This window comes from Ictalurus punctatus, unplaced genomic scaffold, assembly GCF_001660625.3.
Source record: "Ictalurus punctatus breed USDA103 unplaced genomic scaffold, Coco_2.0 Super-Scaffold_100071, whole genome shotgun sequence".
NCBI lineage: Eukaryota > Metazoa > Chordata > Actinopteri > Siluriformes > Ictaluridae > Ictalurus > Ictalurus punctatus.
The window spans coordinates 900693-919651 of NW_026521092.1; the positions used below are offsets into that span (position 1 = coordinate 900693).

An 18959-nucleotide genomic window follows, 5' to 3' on the forward strand; every position below is an offset into this window, starting at 1 on the left:
TATTAAACAATATTTATGAAATTCCAAAAGGTAAGAAGAAAAGGAACAAAGCAGATCACTTTCTTACCTGAGCGCTGTCAGGCTCCTGGGGAGCGGTGTGGCTTTATTGCTGGTTGCCGTGGTGCTGCGGGGCGGTACGGGGGGTCTCCGGGGGGGCGTGACTGGCAGGGTGACTTTAGGCTCTCTGGGAGTCACTACAGCATACGACTTTGGAGGGAGAGGAGGAACGCCCAATTCAGCATGACCCGGTGAAGAACACTGCTCATACAGGTGGAACTGTTCTGTTGATGATGATGATGAGGAACAGGATGGAGAGACAGGTGATGGTGAGACGGGTGGTGGTGAGACGGCTGGCTTTGAGACGATTGATCTTGAGACAGGTGATGGTGAGATGGATGATCTTGAGACAGGTGATGGTGAGACGGGTGGGGGTGAGACGGATGATCTCGAGACGAGTGATCTTGAGACAGGTGATGGTGAGACAGATGATCTTGAGACAGGTGATGGTGAGACAGATGATCTTGAGACAGGTGATGGCTTCTGATCTCCAGTTTGCAGTCTTGTAGCAGGAGGCACGTTCCGTGGCTGGAGCCGAACAGGAACTGGAGTGGGCACGGGTCTCGGCTGAGTCGCCTTGGTCATAGATGCAGATGGAAGACTGCTAGGAGTCACAGACATGCCCCCAGTGGTCATCGCCGCGGTAACGGAAACAGTCGAGAACGGTACCGGAGGACAATTCTGAGTCGCCCGAGGTGGGATTGGGGGCGGACCTTTCTTGTGGGTCACAGAATTATTAGTGGTTAAGTTCTGTTTCTGATCTTGTGGTTCGGCAGTTCGTGAGCAGTTCACTTCCAAGTCAGTCCCTGCAGACACACGGAATTTTGTCCTTTCCTTTGGAACAGGCCTATGCCCCTCCTCCTCATCCTCTCTACCAATCCCGCCTTCTGAAAGGAAGAGCTTCTGCAGGCTCCCCAGGATGCGCTTCCGGTGGCCCGGCAAGGCCACGCCCAAGCGCTCCAGTTGACATGCAGTCAGCTCCCTGCATTCCCACACAGTTCCGAGACCCTCCTCCTGGAAGGCCGGACCGTACTGCTCAAGGCGGAGCCCCCCGAGCCACTCTTGAACGGTCTGATAGACTTCTGCTGTGGGAGACAACATGGCTTCCAAATAATACTGTACAAAACGCAGAGTCTCTTTTCCAGCAATGATGAGTTTAGGTCATCGTCTGAAGATAATCATCTGTGGACAATGCAGAATAAACGACTTCATCATTGTCATCATCAACTACAGCTTTGTTTTTAATGACTAATTTTAGATTTCCCACATCATCATTGCTACTTATCACCACAGTGCAGTTGCGTTCTTAAATCAGAAGGTCTTGATTAAACCTGTGTAATGGGTGATATGACTGTTTATAGCTGCTGAACCCGGAAGTTGCATTATCCAAGAATTTCCTGTCATTTGCCGAATTTTAAAAGCACTGATAGAAAATTCGGTAGACCAGCCGCCATTTTGATGAATACAAATGAATGTCCTGCAAGGTCTGCACGGTATTCTGCCATAACACAGAACATCATGACTATTCTAGCAGCGTACAGGCAGAAAATCCCTCTGCGTGCACTTCTTCAGCGCTCGCAGCAGAACTACGCACTTCTACTAATGACTAATGTGGACATGTGTGTAGTAGCCTTTCAGGTGAACAACAGCAGCAAGTCACAGACAGCTGATCACTCGCGATCACTGCAGCGTCTCTAAATGCACAAATAATTCATGCAAATATCCAGACCTGAGCTTTAAATCACTTCCCACCGCTGTGCTAGAGAGAAAGAAACCGATTTATGCTATTAAAATATTAGAACTTCATTGTGGACAGCACGTGTCCTGATTGTTGCCAGTGCTAGCTAACTTCCACTTTACTGGTGTTGTGTTCATGAGCAGCTGCGACCTAAACAAATTACTAGAGCTGCAACTAATGATTATTTTCATAATCGTTTGTTGGCCGAATTTCTTCTTCTTCTTCCTTTCAATTAATCCGACAGGGCGGGGCAAACTTCCAGTTCCATTTTTTTCATTAATTTAAAATAAATTCCACAAACTGAGTGTTACAAATGTAAACTTCAGACTAAAACTTTACACAACTGTTCAATTATATAAGACTGAAAAGAACCCAATACACACACACACACACACACACGAACACACACACACACCAGAATATATATTATTCATTCAGGACTGTAATTTAATTCTGTGCATCCATAAAAATAATGCATAAATACTATTATATTATATAAACGAAGATAAATAAATGAAATAAAAAAAATATATATATACATACACACACACACACACACACACACACACACACACACACACACACACACAAGAATATATATTATTAATTTAGGACTGCAGTTTAATTCTGTTCTTTTTGTGCATCCATAAAAAATATTGCATAAATACAAATGTGTGTGTGTGTGTGTGTGTGTGTGTGTGTGTGTGTGTGTTGGGTTCTTTTCTGTTTTGGACAAACAGTTGTGTAAAGTTTTAGTCTAACGTTTATATGTGTAACACTCAGTTTGTGGATTTAATTTTAAATAAACAAAAAAAAAGTGTACTTAAAGTGTACCCCGCCCCCAACTGATTAATCGAAAATAATAATAATAATAATAATAATAATAATAATAATAATAATAATAATAATCGGCCGACTAATCGATTATGAAAATAATCGTTAGTTGCAGCCCTAAATTAAAGTAAACCTTTTAAGCAGCTTGCACCAGTTTCCCCCGCCCCTTACACACTGTGGAGCATTTCAGATATAAACATAACTTTGTGCTCGTGCAGCACTGTTTGATCTCCGCAGTGTTGAATAAAAAACGCACCCCTGCCTTAGAGGACTTTCTTCCTCAGTCACGTGACGATTTCGCCTCCGTCTGATGAGGACTGAGGTCATGCTGGGAATAAAAGCTAACGCTGACAGAAAGTAAACTGAAGAAAGTCATTATCGGTGACTCTGGCTGTCGGCTAATGCTAGCGTGGCATTACGTGCGTATGACGGCTTATACTTCCAGTTAGTAAAATCTCGCTAGTGTTTATTTTAGATTATATTACCTTTCTAAAATCCACACACTAGACGGTGCACACTAGTACACAGTGCATAGTGTAAGTGTGCAGTACTTCATTTGGGACACAGGTTTAGTATTTACTCTCCGAGGCGTGTTTTCTGAACAGAAGTAACGTAATGAGTAAATCTCCCCCGTGCCGCGCGCAGACGGACTAATCCATACTGAGATTCATTACAACGATTTTCATCATCCATTATTATCCATTAGTTGTTGCAGATCTACAAACTAGCCTAGCTAGCCAAGTGTAGCTAGCTATATACTGCGTATGTTAATCCAGAAAATACCATTAATAGTCAGTTCAGATTCACCGTTACTCATGCAGTTCAGGACCTAAGTGGCAACATGAACGCTGAGATTACTGCGAGAAAAGTCTCAATTTGTGTTCGATGTTCCACAACATTAAATGTAACTATAAACAGATAAAAAAAGTGTGATGTGTCATTCTTCAAAAAATGTAATAATTTGCTATGCAAACTGCTGTGGTGTAAGAGGAAGATTAATTTTGTATAACAGCATGGCCTGAAATGTGGTGTTATGAGTCTCTGCAGTGTTCGGCCCTTACAGCTGTGTCTCATGCTGAGAGAAACAAACATTTCCCCTGTTTTTACTCACAACAATCTCCAACAACTGGTTATTAATAAAAGAGTTAATCAACATTACTTTCTTTCTCACTTTCATCTTTCCTTCCGTCCTTTTACACACACACACACACACACACACACACACACACACACACACACACACACACACACACACACACAGGAAATGCAACTTCCATTTATAGCTGTGCTGCTGATGAACGCATCATGTGCCATCATTCTGAGAAACCACTGATAAGCCATTTCGATATTAACAGTTAGATTTTTGGTCATGTCACATGACAGATAGTGTATTAATGAACAAACAGGTTCATTAACATACTGCACACGTGTGTTAGTTCAGTTTTCTATGATCCAGCACTAGTGAGGAGATAAAATGATCAGTCTCTTATCTTTTTGCTGTGTTCATACATGACGGGAAAAAAAAGTCTTATGTTCGTACTTCACCTCCTGGTGGTTATTATTAGAGTTTAAATACATTGTGGGACTTCCTGGTTTCCCTTCATCAAATCAAGGAGGATACGAGCAACGCAGTGTAATAAATGCCAAAAGAGACGCTCCTTCAACTCAGAAGTTATAAACAAATGGATTGCTTCTTGAAGAGGAATCAGACCTTGCTGTTGATATTTTCCTCAAACTCTGCTTTACAGAATTAATGACAAGTTCATTCAAAATATCTCAGAATTTGTTCATTCTGTCAGAGTTAGTTAGTAATGTCCAGCAGCAGATTTTAATAACAACTATTAATTCAATTCATAATTAGTGTAAATATAAAATAAATATAAACACAGACACACACACACATACATACATATACACATTATATATGTACATACAGAAACATTATATGTACATACACACACACATGCATACATACATATATATACACACATATTATATATGTACATACACACACATTATATATGTACATACACACACATTATAAAGAATATATATATATATATACACACACACACACACACACGCATACATACACAAATATAATCTTATATACATGTATACAAATTATATATGTACATACACACATTATACAGTGTGTGTATATATATATATATATATATATATATATATATATATATATATATATATATATATATATATATATATATATATATATACATACACACACATACACTTACACATACATAATCTGTAAGTGAGTGGTACATTAACAAGCTGTATGTGCATTAATCTGCTGTTTAATCAGACAGAATTCTGGGCTGGGTCTCTAACTCTGGGGGGCAGTATATTGTCTGGAAAATTCAGTTAACATAAAAACCCGTTTTGTTTGACATGTTAACCAACCAGTGTTAGTCTGCCAGGAAATGAACACACACACACATACAAATGTGTGCACTGTTGTCTTGACCACTGAAGTCAGGTTTCCTCCCAAACCACACACACCTCTCTATCGCTAACCACCGTTTAACCCTCTGCTGAAAAAACAGCTTTTATTTTTGTTAGCACTACATTACCTCTGTATATATCCTCCAGGTGGGGGAGATGAGAAGAAAGCAGGAAGGTATTTGTCTATTTTTTGTCCTCTTAATCATCTCTCAGTGTTTCTGCATGCTCAGCACAATGAATACACTAATACACTCTCGACATGCTCACCTTTCTGCTTTGAGCGTCTCTTGCTGAAGAATTTAATCTCAATCTCATAACAGCAAAAAAGATCTGAGATGGTACAACAGGTATGTGACCTTATCATCAGAGTACTTTACGGAAACTAACATAATATACCCTGACAGCTTCCTGAAGAACAAAGGTCTGACACGCACCATGGCTTCAGACTAAACGCCTACAATCATATCACAGTACAGTATAAAAATACAGCTTTCAACACAGTCCGTAACCCAGTCTTCATATACACAATCAAATCACACCCAGACATCAAAACGGCCTACAACTCAAAAGCAGATCATTTACAAAGAGGACACAACGTTATAAATCGATTTGAACATTTACTTAATTACCGACAGATCATTACACACTCAAGGAGATAGGTAATTACTTCATTAGGCAATATTCGTCATTAAAGAGCACATTTTGCTCCACAGTGTAGGTTTAAGATTCAATATTTTCTTCTTTTAACACTGCGCATTTTCATAAGAGTAACACAAGGTAACATAGTGAGTCAACATTCATACATCCTGTCTGATCTTGAACGAATAAACATGTCAAACAGGACGAGTCAGAGCTCTCTCTCTCTCTCTCTCACACACACACACACACACACACACACACACGCCTAATTATCCTTGTGAGGACCTTCCACTGACAATTATTAATGCGGCTAAATAATGCTGAGCATTCTGTTCACACACACACACAAACATGTGTGTACATGTCCATACACACACAGTGTCAGGTGATGTAAACGGGAATGTAAATGAGATCTGGATAACAGTGAGTCCTTGCATTGCAACAGACCTTTGTAATTATTAAAGAGAAAAGGTGTTCAGTAGCAGTAGCAGGGTTAATCAGGGAAAACCTCAGCTCTAATGTCAGGGTCAGCATTGTACTGAAAAGGCAACACACTCTCCAGGATGTGGGTAAGATGTATGAAGAACTAACATACTGTAGTGTTTGTAGTCCAGAACAGAAAGGCCAGAAAGGCCAGTTCAGAAAGGACCCTCGCCCTAACCCTGCAGAGGTCCAGGAGAAACAGCAGCCTCTTGGGGATACTAAACTGCATTTCCTTGGTTTTGTTTGCTGTTTTTCTCTGCTCTCTTTGTTCATAAACAAACCATCACAATGCTTACATACAGCAAGGAAACACTCTACAACATCATCAAGAATTGCAGTTTGCTACTGGATAAAGCGACATCAGCGCCGTTAGCGCAGGTAGCCAAGCACAGCATTCAGCAATTAGCAGGCCCTGGGACCTGCACGAACACACCGGTTAAAGTGCACCTATTATGCTTTTTTTTTTTTTTAGAAATTATGTAGTGTGTTATACAGCTGTTCGTGAATGTAAAACGTCTGCAAAGCTTCAAAAATCAAAAGTGTATGACAAACGGAGTTATCGACTCCCAAAAGAAAGAACCGGTTCTGAACAGCTGAAACGAGTCGTCAGTGATTCCGGACGTACTTCCTGTACTAACCTACGTAGGTTTGTAACGAAAACCCCGCCTCTGCTCTTCATTGGCTGCTCGCGAACAACTGCGTACTCTGACCCGCCCTCATACACTACAGTAAAGGTTGAGTCCTGAAAGAGTTAGGGTCATGTCTGGAAGACATGTGCAAATCCACTTTGCACGGACTCCCACAGGATGAGGACGTAAAGCGCCAGTGAGAATTCATTTAAAACAATAACGCGGCAGCTCAACTCCGACCTTCGTGTGTGTTCCCGTCGTTTCACTGACGACTGACTGCTTCTCAAATCCAGCTGAAGTCAACACGGGATTTGGGAAAGGATTATTCATTAAAGACGGGGCCGTACCCACTTTATTTGGACATCTTACACCTTTATTTGGACATCTTACACCTTTATTTGGACATCTTACACCTTTCTACCGAGTGGTCCATATGCGTAGTTTTAGGTCGTATACGTGTACAGCCAGTGCACAGCTGTTAGCCTGTTAGCTGCTAGCCTCTGCTAACATCCTGTTCTAGTCGTGCTTGCGATGGTGATTCGGGTTGATCTTCCGATGCATCATTATCAGACTCGGGCTCAAATTGGTAAAGTAAAACAAACATTATTACTGAATTGAAATTTAGATATGGTAGTGGACGTTTCCTTTCCGTTTCCTTTCCATGTCTGCAAAACAAACTGGTCGCAATACCCAGCCCTAATGAAAACTGCTCCACATCTGACTGGAAAGCCCTGCAGCGGGTAGTGAAGCTGGCACAGAGTATCAGTGGTACCAACCTTCCTGGCATTAAGGACATTTACACCACAAGGAGTGTGAGGAAGGCAGCCTCCATCAGTAAGGACCCTTCCCACGCATCCTACAAATGGTTTGAGCGCCTCCCATCCAGGAAGAGCCTAAGATGTATTCAGGCCAGAACATCTAGACTCAGGAACATTTTTATTTTCCACAAGCCGTCAGATTTTTGAGCAGCCATGTCTAATTGTGAGAACATTCCTCCTTCTGTTTGATCCAGAATTACACAGTCTCTGTTTTAAAAGGATAATGCAAATTTGTTTTGTTTTTTTAGCTCATTGGACATTTCAGCAGGACAACAACCCAAAACACAGCAACAGCATCTCCAACAGGTCCAACATACTGTAAATACTCAAACAACAAAACTGCACCTGGTATGACTTTCTACTGCTCCTCTGGACTGATCATATGGTATCAGGTTGATTTTTTCAGTTCAGGGTTCTTCCTTTTCTCAGAGGAAGTGAAGTCATTTGGCATGCAGTGTATAGGAACTAAAACAAAATTCACTCACAAATTCAAATATACACATTCGTATATGTATGTAAAGTCCCCTCTGAAAGTATTGGAACAGCAGGGCCAATTCTTTTGTTTTTGCTATACAATGAAGACATTTGGGTTTCGGACCAAAAGATGAATATTAGATGATAGATCAGAAGTTCAGCATTAATTTCCTGATATTTATGTCTAAGACGTGTTAAACAACTTAGAACATGACACCTTTGGTGGCAGACTACCCAGAGTAAAAGTATAGTAACATATAGTCTAAAAGTAATCAAAGTGATTAACACGTAATATTTAGTTGCATGTCTGTTGATTGCAATAAAGTTGCATAAAGTTGGTGACCCAGTGACATCACCAAACTGCTGCACTCCAGGATTTTACTGCAGCTTCTTTCAGGTGTTGTTTGTTTCGGGGGTTTCTCCCTTCAGTCTCCTCTTCAGGAGGTGAAACGCTGATCAGTTGGGTGAAGGTCTGGTGATTGACTTGTCCAGTCTAAACCCTTCCTGTGTCGAGGTGGCAGTGTGTTCTGGGTCGTCGTCTTGCTGCATGACGAAATTCCTCCTGATTAATCCGGGTGCATTTCTCTGTAAATCTGCAGATAAAATGTCCCTGTAAACTTCTGAATTCGTTCTGCTGCTACCATCATGAGTTCCATCATCAATAAAGATTAGTGAGAATGTTCCAGAAGCAGCCATGCAAGCCCAAGCCATGACACTCCCTCCACCATGTTCCACAGATGACCTTGTATGTTCTGGATCATGAGCAGATCCTTTCTTTCCCAACACTTTGGCCTTGCCATCACTTTGGTAGAACTTTTGTGGCTCCTCTCTGTATTTCTTTGCGAATTCCAATCTGACTTTATAAATAATACATATATAAATATATAAATAATAAAATGTTTGAAACATCACCTCAATCTCCTGTAATAGCAGACAAAGCAACGTGTAGGATAATGTTATTTAATTCTAGGAAGTTCTTCTTATTAAGTAAAGCTTCTACATTTATATCAGAGCATCACATTTTCCCCTGCACGTATAGTCATATGTGACTAAATGAAGTGTGGTGTAGGGCAGAGTTACACACCACACCCATTTCGATGATCTCTGTGCAAAAACCCAGCAGCTCATTTATTTCCCTCTCGACATCTCACTGGTTTACAAAAAGTTCCTCATTCTGAAAATTAAGGAACTGGACCCTGTAATAAACACATCTGAGAAAGAGAAGTACTTCAACACAGGACTCAGTAAAAACGTGATCTACAGGATACCGTTAGTAATTTTTTTTTTTACCTGAAAATGACTTCTAATACTTTTTACTCATTGCATTTCTGGCAAAGGAAAGCGTTATACATATACACATGAGCTGAGCAATATGATGACATGATAGAGATAGTGTGATATAATAACATCACGAGACACTTTTCAGGGTATATATACTTGTTATTGTCAGGTGTAAGTTTTTTGTAAAACGTGACTGACATTAAAACTATATTTGTTCCAATTTAATTTTCTATTCTTTTATTTAATATATAATATACAAAACTCTCTGACTCTATAGCATCCTGGATTGTGATACTCTTTGAATGCCATGAAGATGTCTTTACGTATTGTGATCTCAAACACCAGCTCTCATGAGTCACTCAGACACAGTCAAGCCTGACTAGTCGTAACCAATAAAACCGAGAAACCTAGAAGCAAAGCCACGTGCTCAAAAGCATAAACCAGCACGAACACCAGGAACCGTCCAAAAAGACATCTCTTAGCTTTGGAAGGCCTAATAAAGATTGTGTGCAGTGAGGAACATGCCAGTAAGTGATGGAAATGTAAGTTCTAGCAAACAAACAGAACCTTCTGCACATCCTGAAACCTAGGGGAAATGATGTAAAGTCAAGGTTGTAGATCATGCCAAAAGAACCTCAATTTAAATCCCTACCCAACTGCATTCACTATAAACTGAGATATGCAGAAATATGAACTTCACACTCACCCAACAACAAACCAGGCAACTACGTGTGAAAAGCTGGCTCTGTTTTGTTTTGTTTTTACCCATGAAACCCGCTAGAAGTTTTTACAGCATTGGATGTCCCAAGAACTAAACTTCACCATGAAACCCAATTTTACGCAATAGCCCTTCCTCTATTCAAAGCCAACTTGCCGATTTACAGGGACATTTTGCGATTGTGTGTGTATTTACATCATCAACAATGTCCCCTTTGCATTGCATCTTTAGATGATGAAGCATGTACACTCATGTTTAGTCATAAACAGTGCCTTACACACATAGCTGCTCCATGGTGGGGTAGATCCCAGAAGACAGAAGGCACAAGAGTCCATAAAGCTGCTCAGTGTTTAGATTGAGTAACAGTCAGTCATTTTGGAAGACGTAGGCGGCAATGAGACAACATTCAGCCTGCAAAATTTGGCAAAACTTGTTGCTACATCACAAATACCTAATAAGCCGTTCCCACAGGCCACCTCTATGGAATTATGTTTAATGTAGATGGGTGCATGCTTAAATCAATTTGGGCATGCATCTTTATTTACCTCCATTACTAATTTCCACCAAGTACCCAAGAGCGCTCATCTGGCTGCGGGCATTTCTTCTAAAGACCTACAACACCTTCAGCAGAAACTCTGGCACTGCTCTAAACACCAAACACTGTGTTGTACTTGCATCAGGGGTAAAATGAGCAGTACAGGGTCACTGAGGGACTTGAACCTTAAAGAATGAGAGAAGCCAAGCCTTTCAAGTCTTTGAGAAAATTTCAGACGATCTTACGCAAGTTATGACCTACTGACGCCAATGGAAAGTCCGATGTGCAGAGACACCCTTACAGATCAGCAAAAATGTGCTTCTTGCTGACTACATGAAAATGTATAAATTTAATTCACAGTGCAGACTAAAGGATGTAAGTCCTGTCCACTGTGGAAACACTGTCACTCGTTTGTGTAACTTCTAACAGATGGTAGACATGCTCCTCTGTTCACGGCTTCAGGATCTATGTGTCCGGGAATACATGGCAAACATGGTTTCTACCAGACTCTGGCAATGGGGTCTGGACAAACCGAGCCTGGATCATAAGGCCCAAATGCTCTCATCGTTCAGACTGCTGTCTGTCAAAGTTCTGCACATGTCTACTTCACTACTGTGGGTGGAGTAACAACTACACCAGAGTGTTAAGAGATGCATTTGTCAAGGCATGAAAGTGCAGAAATAAACATTTAGCATTTCACAGTGTTGCACAGCTGCTGTAGTGCCACATCTGGTGTTAAACGAGCTTAAGCGTACAGAGATGTTCTCTAAGAACCTGCTAAAGTCACGTCAAACATGACCGTCATCTATAACAGAGCATCTCAAGCTATTTGTGCCAAAGACAGCTTTGGCGTAAAATAAAGTATGTCATGAACATTATTTAAAAATGTAAAATATATGTTATTATGCTGAATTATTTGAGCCATACAGATTGCTATACCTGAACTTTCCTCTAACAGAAAACACCAGCAAATCAACTACTCTCATTATCGATTAGTTAGGCTGCACACGGGACAGGGTGTGTTTACTTGTTGCGTTACTTCTGTTCCAAAAACATGCATCGGAGAGTACAAACCAACATTGTGTCCCAAATGACGTAATACGCACTAACATTATGCACTTTCACTGTGTACTCTGTCATCTACTGTATGAGTTTTAGAAAGGTAGTGTCGTGTCAAATGGAACACTATTATTTTGTTTTTTACTAACTGGACGTATAAACCGTTTCCCGGTCGATGGAGCATGACATCAAACACACGTAATGTGATGCCGCTAGCTTCAGCAGAATACCCAGAGTCAATGACAATGACGTTCTTCAGTTTACTGTTTATGTCAGCGTTACCTTTTATTCCCAACATGACCTCAGTCACAATCAAACGGAGGCGTAATCATCACGTGACATCAAAAAAGTGCGCAACCTCCGAGTCCTCTGAGGCAGGGGGGCATTTTATACTAAATGCAGAAAATTAAATTGTAATCTGAAAACTTTACAAACTGGAGCATGTATAGCGCGGAAGCACGACGGTGATGCACGAGCACAAACTTATGTTTATATCGAAAATATTACTGTGTGCAAGGGCTTGGGGAAATTGGTGCGAGTTGCTTAAGAGTTCAGTTTACTGTCATTATATATGCTGTGTATGTTGCGCTTGCAGTGTAAATACTGTCGTTTATTACAACTGGAGCGATCGGTTAGTAACGAGGCCGCGTTGCTCCTCACTTTCAGCGCAGACACGGTGATGAACAGTGGGAGCACTGTCAGATCTGTAATTTTAAATTAAAATGGTATGATCAAAGTAAACATAAGTGAAACAATATGTCTAAAGGCAGTCAGTAACAGAAACCATAAGGTGATGTTTTAATATTAATACTACTGTAGTTGTAGGGGTTTCCCCCATCCAATTAAGCGATAAAATAACCGGTCGATTAATCGATTATGAAAAATAATCGTTAGTTGCAGCACTAATGTGATCAAAAAAGATAAATCTAACTGGTAGGATTAATTAGTGACTTACCAACCAGCAGGTCAGATGGACCAAGTGTCACGGCACAGTTTAAGGCAAAGGTTTGATAATGAGTCTTTATTGATCACATATACATTAAAGCACAGTGAAATTACTTTCTTCACATACCCCAGCATGTCAGATTGCAGGGTCAGTGCCCCTGGAGCAGAGAGAGTTAAGGGCCTTGCTCAAGGGCCCAACAGTGGCAGCTTGGCAGTGCTGGGGCTTGAACCCCCTGATCAGTGACCCAGAGCCTTAGCCACAATGCCACCACTGCCCCTGGTTTCCAGAGAACAGGATGTTTCAAAAAGTCTTTAATCAGCTATGGGTTTTATTTTGCTTACACAGCAACTGAAGGCCTAAAAAAAGTCTCGTTAGTCTGAAAACTTTGCACTACACTGCAGTTCTGACTGAAACGTAATGCAGTCATTGTGACGACGGCAGATCGGTGGATCAGTGTCAGAGAACCTTGCTGGTCTCTAGAACAAGATCTTTAACCCTTCTCATTTATTTACTGGAGAAGAATTAATGAATGTAAGTTGTTTATACTGGTCAGGGTGGCAATGGATCCAGAACCTATCTCAGGAATACACCCTGGATGGAATGCCAGTCCATCACAGACCACCATACTGACACACACACACACACACACACACACACACACACACACACACACACACACAAACACCCAGAGGCCATTAAGTGCTCAAAATACCAGTGGATCCGGAGATTTCATAAAAACACCTCCAAAGTGCTGCTCCGTTACTTCAGACCCGGGACTCTCGCTGTAGTTTTAGTATAATCATTAAACCCAGAGATACTAGATAGGGTCCAAAATCACTAGTTTGAGGTATATGTGGAGCAAAGGATAAGATCTGTCATTCCTTCCACCTCTTACACCTTTGCTCAGAACATCTCAAACATCTTTACGCATGTACACAAGCTCAGAATGTGTGGCAAGTACTTATGAACTTCTGAGGACTCTTTCCTGTGATAATGCATTTGTATTTCAGTAGAACAGGAACCATTAAACTAACCCAAACTGAGTGGTCAGATACCGAGTTGTCTAAATCTTACACACACACACACACACACACACACACACACACACACACTCAGAGGGAAATTCCCAAATCCTGATGACTAGGCACAACTTCAGCTGTTTCTTCAGTGCTGACACAGGAAACTGTTTTCCTTCATTTTCTCTCACACAGAGGACACAATTGAAGGGCACTTTATTTAATCTAAAAAAATCAAATAAAAAAAGCTTCATCGTGGTGACAGTTTTTGTAAATTCCCACAGGATTCAGGGCTCTACAGTGTGACCATTTCACCTGTGACTGAACAGTATTTTGTGTGACTGTGAATAAATATTTATTCGCACCGGTGCGAGTGACCTGTTCGGAGTTGTATAATACAACCGGAATAAAAACTACAGGAAGTCCAAAATGCATCTACACCGCACAACAGTTACTTTCACACTGCTTTTCATCTCCTCACTCAACCGAACAAGTGTAGAAATACTGCAGAGAAACCATTATGATGACGAGTAACACTGTACATCATCTGCTTCAACTTCCCAATCTCACAAACCGACATCTTTTATTGATCACGCAAAATGACCTGAAACTGCAACTGTGACCTGCTCGTGTAGATACAGCAGCATCGGACGGAGTAAATGAATAATAATGCTAACGCTACAAGGTGGGGTTTAATTCAAACTTCTTTATTAAATAATTCTGCACCAATATTAAATCAAGAGTAGCAACTGTTCAGTGTGTAAACATACAGTACACTGCTGCTCTTCCTTCACTAATTCTAATACACAGTGCATTCACTTCATTTAAACTCACAGTTGCCAGATATCACTAGAAAAGTCAACTCCAGTTTCCATGTTTTGATTTAACCCTCCACAAAAAAAACACAATATTATCAGCAGACATGGCAACACTGTACTGGGGGAACCGATCTAAAACTGATAAACAAAAATAAAACTAATAAAATGTAAAGACGAAAATGTGCTTAGTTATAAATAAAGCATTTAATATAAAAATAGATATTATAATGACTTCATAAAATATAAATAAAATGAGAAATGAAATAATGTTTAATTACTATGGGTTGCATTTAATATCAATTTGACATTAAGCATAGTTCGCTAATTTTTGTGTTAGTCTACTTTTAATTAGGACTCTTTATTGTTTAAAATATTTTTTTTAAATAAATATTTCATGCTTGTTTATTTATCAATTAACCAACAGTATTCCTCATTGCTATTATTTTAATTCAATTAACAGTGACCATGAGCAGAGAGCTTACATTTAACTGTTTATGACCTCCTGATTAAAACTTAAACAAAAAATGACTGGGATCTGGATCGGTATCGGCTGTAAAAATCCTGATCGGAACGTCAGTAATGAACACCATTAAACTAAAGCGCTTTGCATCTGACGGGTAAATGAACTCACCCAATCACATCCTATATGAGATTATTCAGATATATACACAATACGCACAGAGCGGTTCGAGAACTGACTCCAGCCCAGAACCATGACAGTGGAAATGTCTAATAGTGCAGCTTTAAATATATTTAAGAGGAGCAGACTCCAAACACTGAACAGTAAAATGAACTGAAAATATTAGATTTAGTTTATCAGAATTTAAATTAATATGTCATGGCTCACACTATGTTCCTAAATTCTGTCATAATTGACCAGCTCAAGTTTTCTCATGCCTACTTGTGTGTTATATTGTGGCACATTAATGTTACCATCTCTAAAAAAACAAAAACAAACTAAACTTCAACCGTGCGCCTAAATTTTTGTAATTAGAAAAAATTGTTACCGTAGAGCCCTGGGATTACACTGTGATTATATCTCTCTCTCACAATGTACAGGGGAGACACACAGATTCCAGGAATTGTAATTAAAATGATGCGATACACTTATCCCAGTGTTTCTCCCATTCCTAGAAACATTTCCTGTAGTCATATTTTGTCATGTCTAGAGCTTCCTGCTTTCTTTTCTGGATTTACTCCACGGTGTTGAATCTTTTCCCCTTCAGTCTTATTTCTAATTTCAGAAACAAAAAGAAGTGGCATGGAGCGAGATCTGATGAATACGGTGGATGTGACGAGATGACAGCATTTTCCTCTCCCGCCCCGTATAGAACTTCCTAAATTATAATAACAGTGTTAACTAGCATTAATGCTGAATACACACATTCAGTCATCACACTCCTTTATTAAAATGACCTCGGCGTGTGTGTGTATGTCTGTGTAAACTCTATCTTTGTGCTACTAGAGATCACAAGGTCCTCAAAAGGCAACAATCATAAAAAATAAAAATAAAAATCTACCTAAAAAGAGATAATGTTACAGGAAACAGACCTAAAGCTGAGAATAAATCATTAAACAAGGTCATGGGGACTCACTTTGAGACAATCAAATCAAATACAAATTTCCCAGTCCAACAGAGATTACCAAATTAACAGGACCTGAGCTGTAGCTTCTAAAGACTTACACAACATTCCTGCTGAGCGTAAAGACTACTGCCCTGTTTATACTAGTGCGTTTTCGTTTTAAAATGCATAACTGTTGCTACGGTTACGCCTGTCCTCTACACTACTCCGGGACTTTTGGAAATGTCTTTCATTTTAAAACGAAAAGGCACTAGTGTAAACAGGGCCTAAAACACAGCCGTGTTAAGGCACAAGGTGTAGTCCTGATTCACAGTTAATGAACCTGTGCATCTGTAAACTTTCACACTTATCAGTGCTAAAATACACTGCTAGCTCTGATGAAGTAAACTTCCTTAAAGCGTCATGAAACCTCCCTCTTTCAGCTCAAGTCTACCTCGCAATGTTTTTGAAAAGTGCAGCTTAAATGGGCACGGACGGCTGTGCGAAGAAGGGAGAGGGAGTGGGCGTGGCAGGGAAAGGCAGAGGAGAAAAGCTGAATAGTGACAACGTTTACAGATTTCTCTCCACCTGAATCCCCCTGAATCCCCTAAATGGAGACAGTGCAGGTCTTACGCCCTGTCTATTTGGATCATTATCCCCTGGCGTGACCATGGAGGAAAACGTAACAAAACCAGAGGCAGCGCACATGAGAGAAATGTTGAAATGCTAGTTAGCTAATAGGCTCGAGCTTTTCACGAATAAAAGGCGAAGGCTCTTCCCTTCAACACGGACTCTCATTGTATAGCTTTGCACGCGACGTCCTGCGAGCTTTAAGCGGTTTAATCAGCTCAAAAGGCAAGTAAAACTGTTATGTTTAAAATTAGACACATACCTCATTTGAAGGGATGGAAAAGTCCTCGGGACCGAGTACCATATCATTGTGTAGACGCAAACTGCTTTCATGAGCAAGTCTGAAATCCACCTTTCTCCAATTCTCATAGCTGTCCCGAGAAAACTCTTGAACTCTTACACCACTGAAACAAACACCTGCGACCCTTTTGAACGCCTCTCTCATCTACTATATCTGTAGGAAAGCACCACGTGCTGTCAGGAATAATTAAGAGACAGCATCTTCTCAGAGGATAAGAACACGCAGGCTCATGAATAATTATGAGACACCGACAAGTCATCGAAGTACTATAGTACATTGCCACGTCACCGCCTGTGACCGAGATTTGGTGAGATACCTCAGAACATGTAGTTTAGTGTTTCATGACGCTTTAAGAGTTAAATGACCCTTGGTGGTAATTCAAGGCTGCGATTTGTGAAGAAATCAGAGACTTAGGGGAAATAATGACGAACTTTAAGAAAAACAATTCCTGAACTTGAACTTAACCACTGCATTTGTAGGAATTTTTGAATCAATTTATTACAATTTAATTCATCAAGTAGCGTGATATTTTCACCCTCATGCCTTGTCCTTTGCTCATGTGGACCCACAAGGGATGCGATCATACATAACAAAACAAAAAGGTTTTAATTTAACATTCCAGAATTAAATCCCCCTTTAAATCCCTGGTCCATGAACAGCAGGCTTTTTGTGAGGGTTCTGTAAAATACGACCATATACTGCTCAGGGATATATAGACCAGAGGGGGGCAAATCCCTCCCGGCAAACCTCACACTGCACATGACGATTACTGATAAGTGTCATGTTCAGTGGGGCTTTTCCTCTGGATACTGTGGAACAATTGCTAATTCAGTATATATCTAGAAGTAAAGTTATACACTGGTTGAGACTCAGGGAGGAGGGAAGTGTCCTGTTTAAATCAACAGTCTGGTTTTGAGTAGAATCTTAAAAACAAGGGTTTAACCACAAAACCGCATATAAAGAGGCATTACAACCAGAAAGACTGGCCTCTTTTTTCCAATTTAAAAAGGAGAAAACAGGCCAGTAAACATATGTGCACAGTGTCCGACTGTGCTGGAGTTTATGCGCATACACACAGACAGACAAACACCCCACGCACACACTCACAGACACACACACAATCAATGGAAAAATCTAATAACACAATTACATAAGCATCTTCTCCACCCATCCATCTGGACCTGTGACTCAGAAAAAGTCCCACATCGCCACACTCATGCTGCATACGGTCTCAAGACTATTCTATAAAAATAAGAAATGCTTAAGTCTTAATTCATTCTTATCATTTAATAAAGGGAAGCCTGCAGTACAATATAAATCATTGACTACGTTTACATGGACAGCAGTAATCTAATTATTGACCTTAATCTGAGTAAGATAATAATGTGATTAAGGTGTTTACATGAGTCGCTTTTAGAATACTCCTGTCATGTTCCCGTTTGACATGTTATAGAACATAATTAGATTAACAGCCCGCGTCATTACGTCACCGCGCCACGCCGTCCGACGTCCCTCCAGAATTTCACGTATCGACATACAGTACATCTTCGTTATGGGACCGTATACAGTTTTGGGTGTTTTTATTTATTTATGTTACAAACGCTTTAAGTGCAGTTAATTATTTGTCACGCTGTACGTGCTAATAGACGACTGCTTGAAGCCGAGGGCTGCGTCCCAAACCGCGTACTTACCGTCTATATAGTAGCCGAGATACATGTATTTTCCCCCACTACAGGCCTATAGTAGGAAAGTATGTGATTTGGGACGCAGCCGAACTCTCTTGTTCGCCGTAAAATGTTGAGAACTGCCGTGTGTGATCGTGTCCTGTCGCAAAATGCGGTGAAAACTCTCACACGACGTTCATAATGTGATTAAGGTGATGACATGTCACTACTACACGTCCATAATGCGACTAAAACAGGAGTAATCCACCTGTCTTAATTAGATTAGAACTT

General features: G+C 40.4%; 1 protein-coding gene across 6 annotated transcripts in view; it reads right to left on the minus strand.

Annotated features, from left to right (window-relative positions):
- Nucleotides 1-18959, minus strand: part of LOC108261211 (arf-GAP with Rho-GAP domain, ANK repeat and PH domain-containing protein 1) — a 118333-nt gene that overhangs the window by 81797 nt on the left and 17577 nt on the right. For all 6 annotated transcript variants that reach the window (XM_053679192.1, XM_053679194.1, XM_053679193.1 and 3 more), the window contains exon 2: nucleotides 68-1239. In XM_053679192.1, coding sequence (XP_053535167.1) covers nucleotides 68-1158 — 1091 coding nt within the window. In that variant the 5' untranslated portion in view covers nucleotides 1159-1239. The remainder of the gene's footprint in view (nucleotides 1-67; nucleotides 1240-18959) is intronic.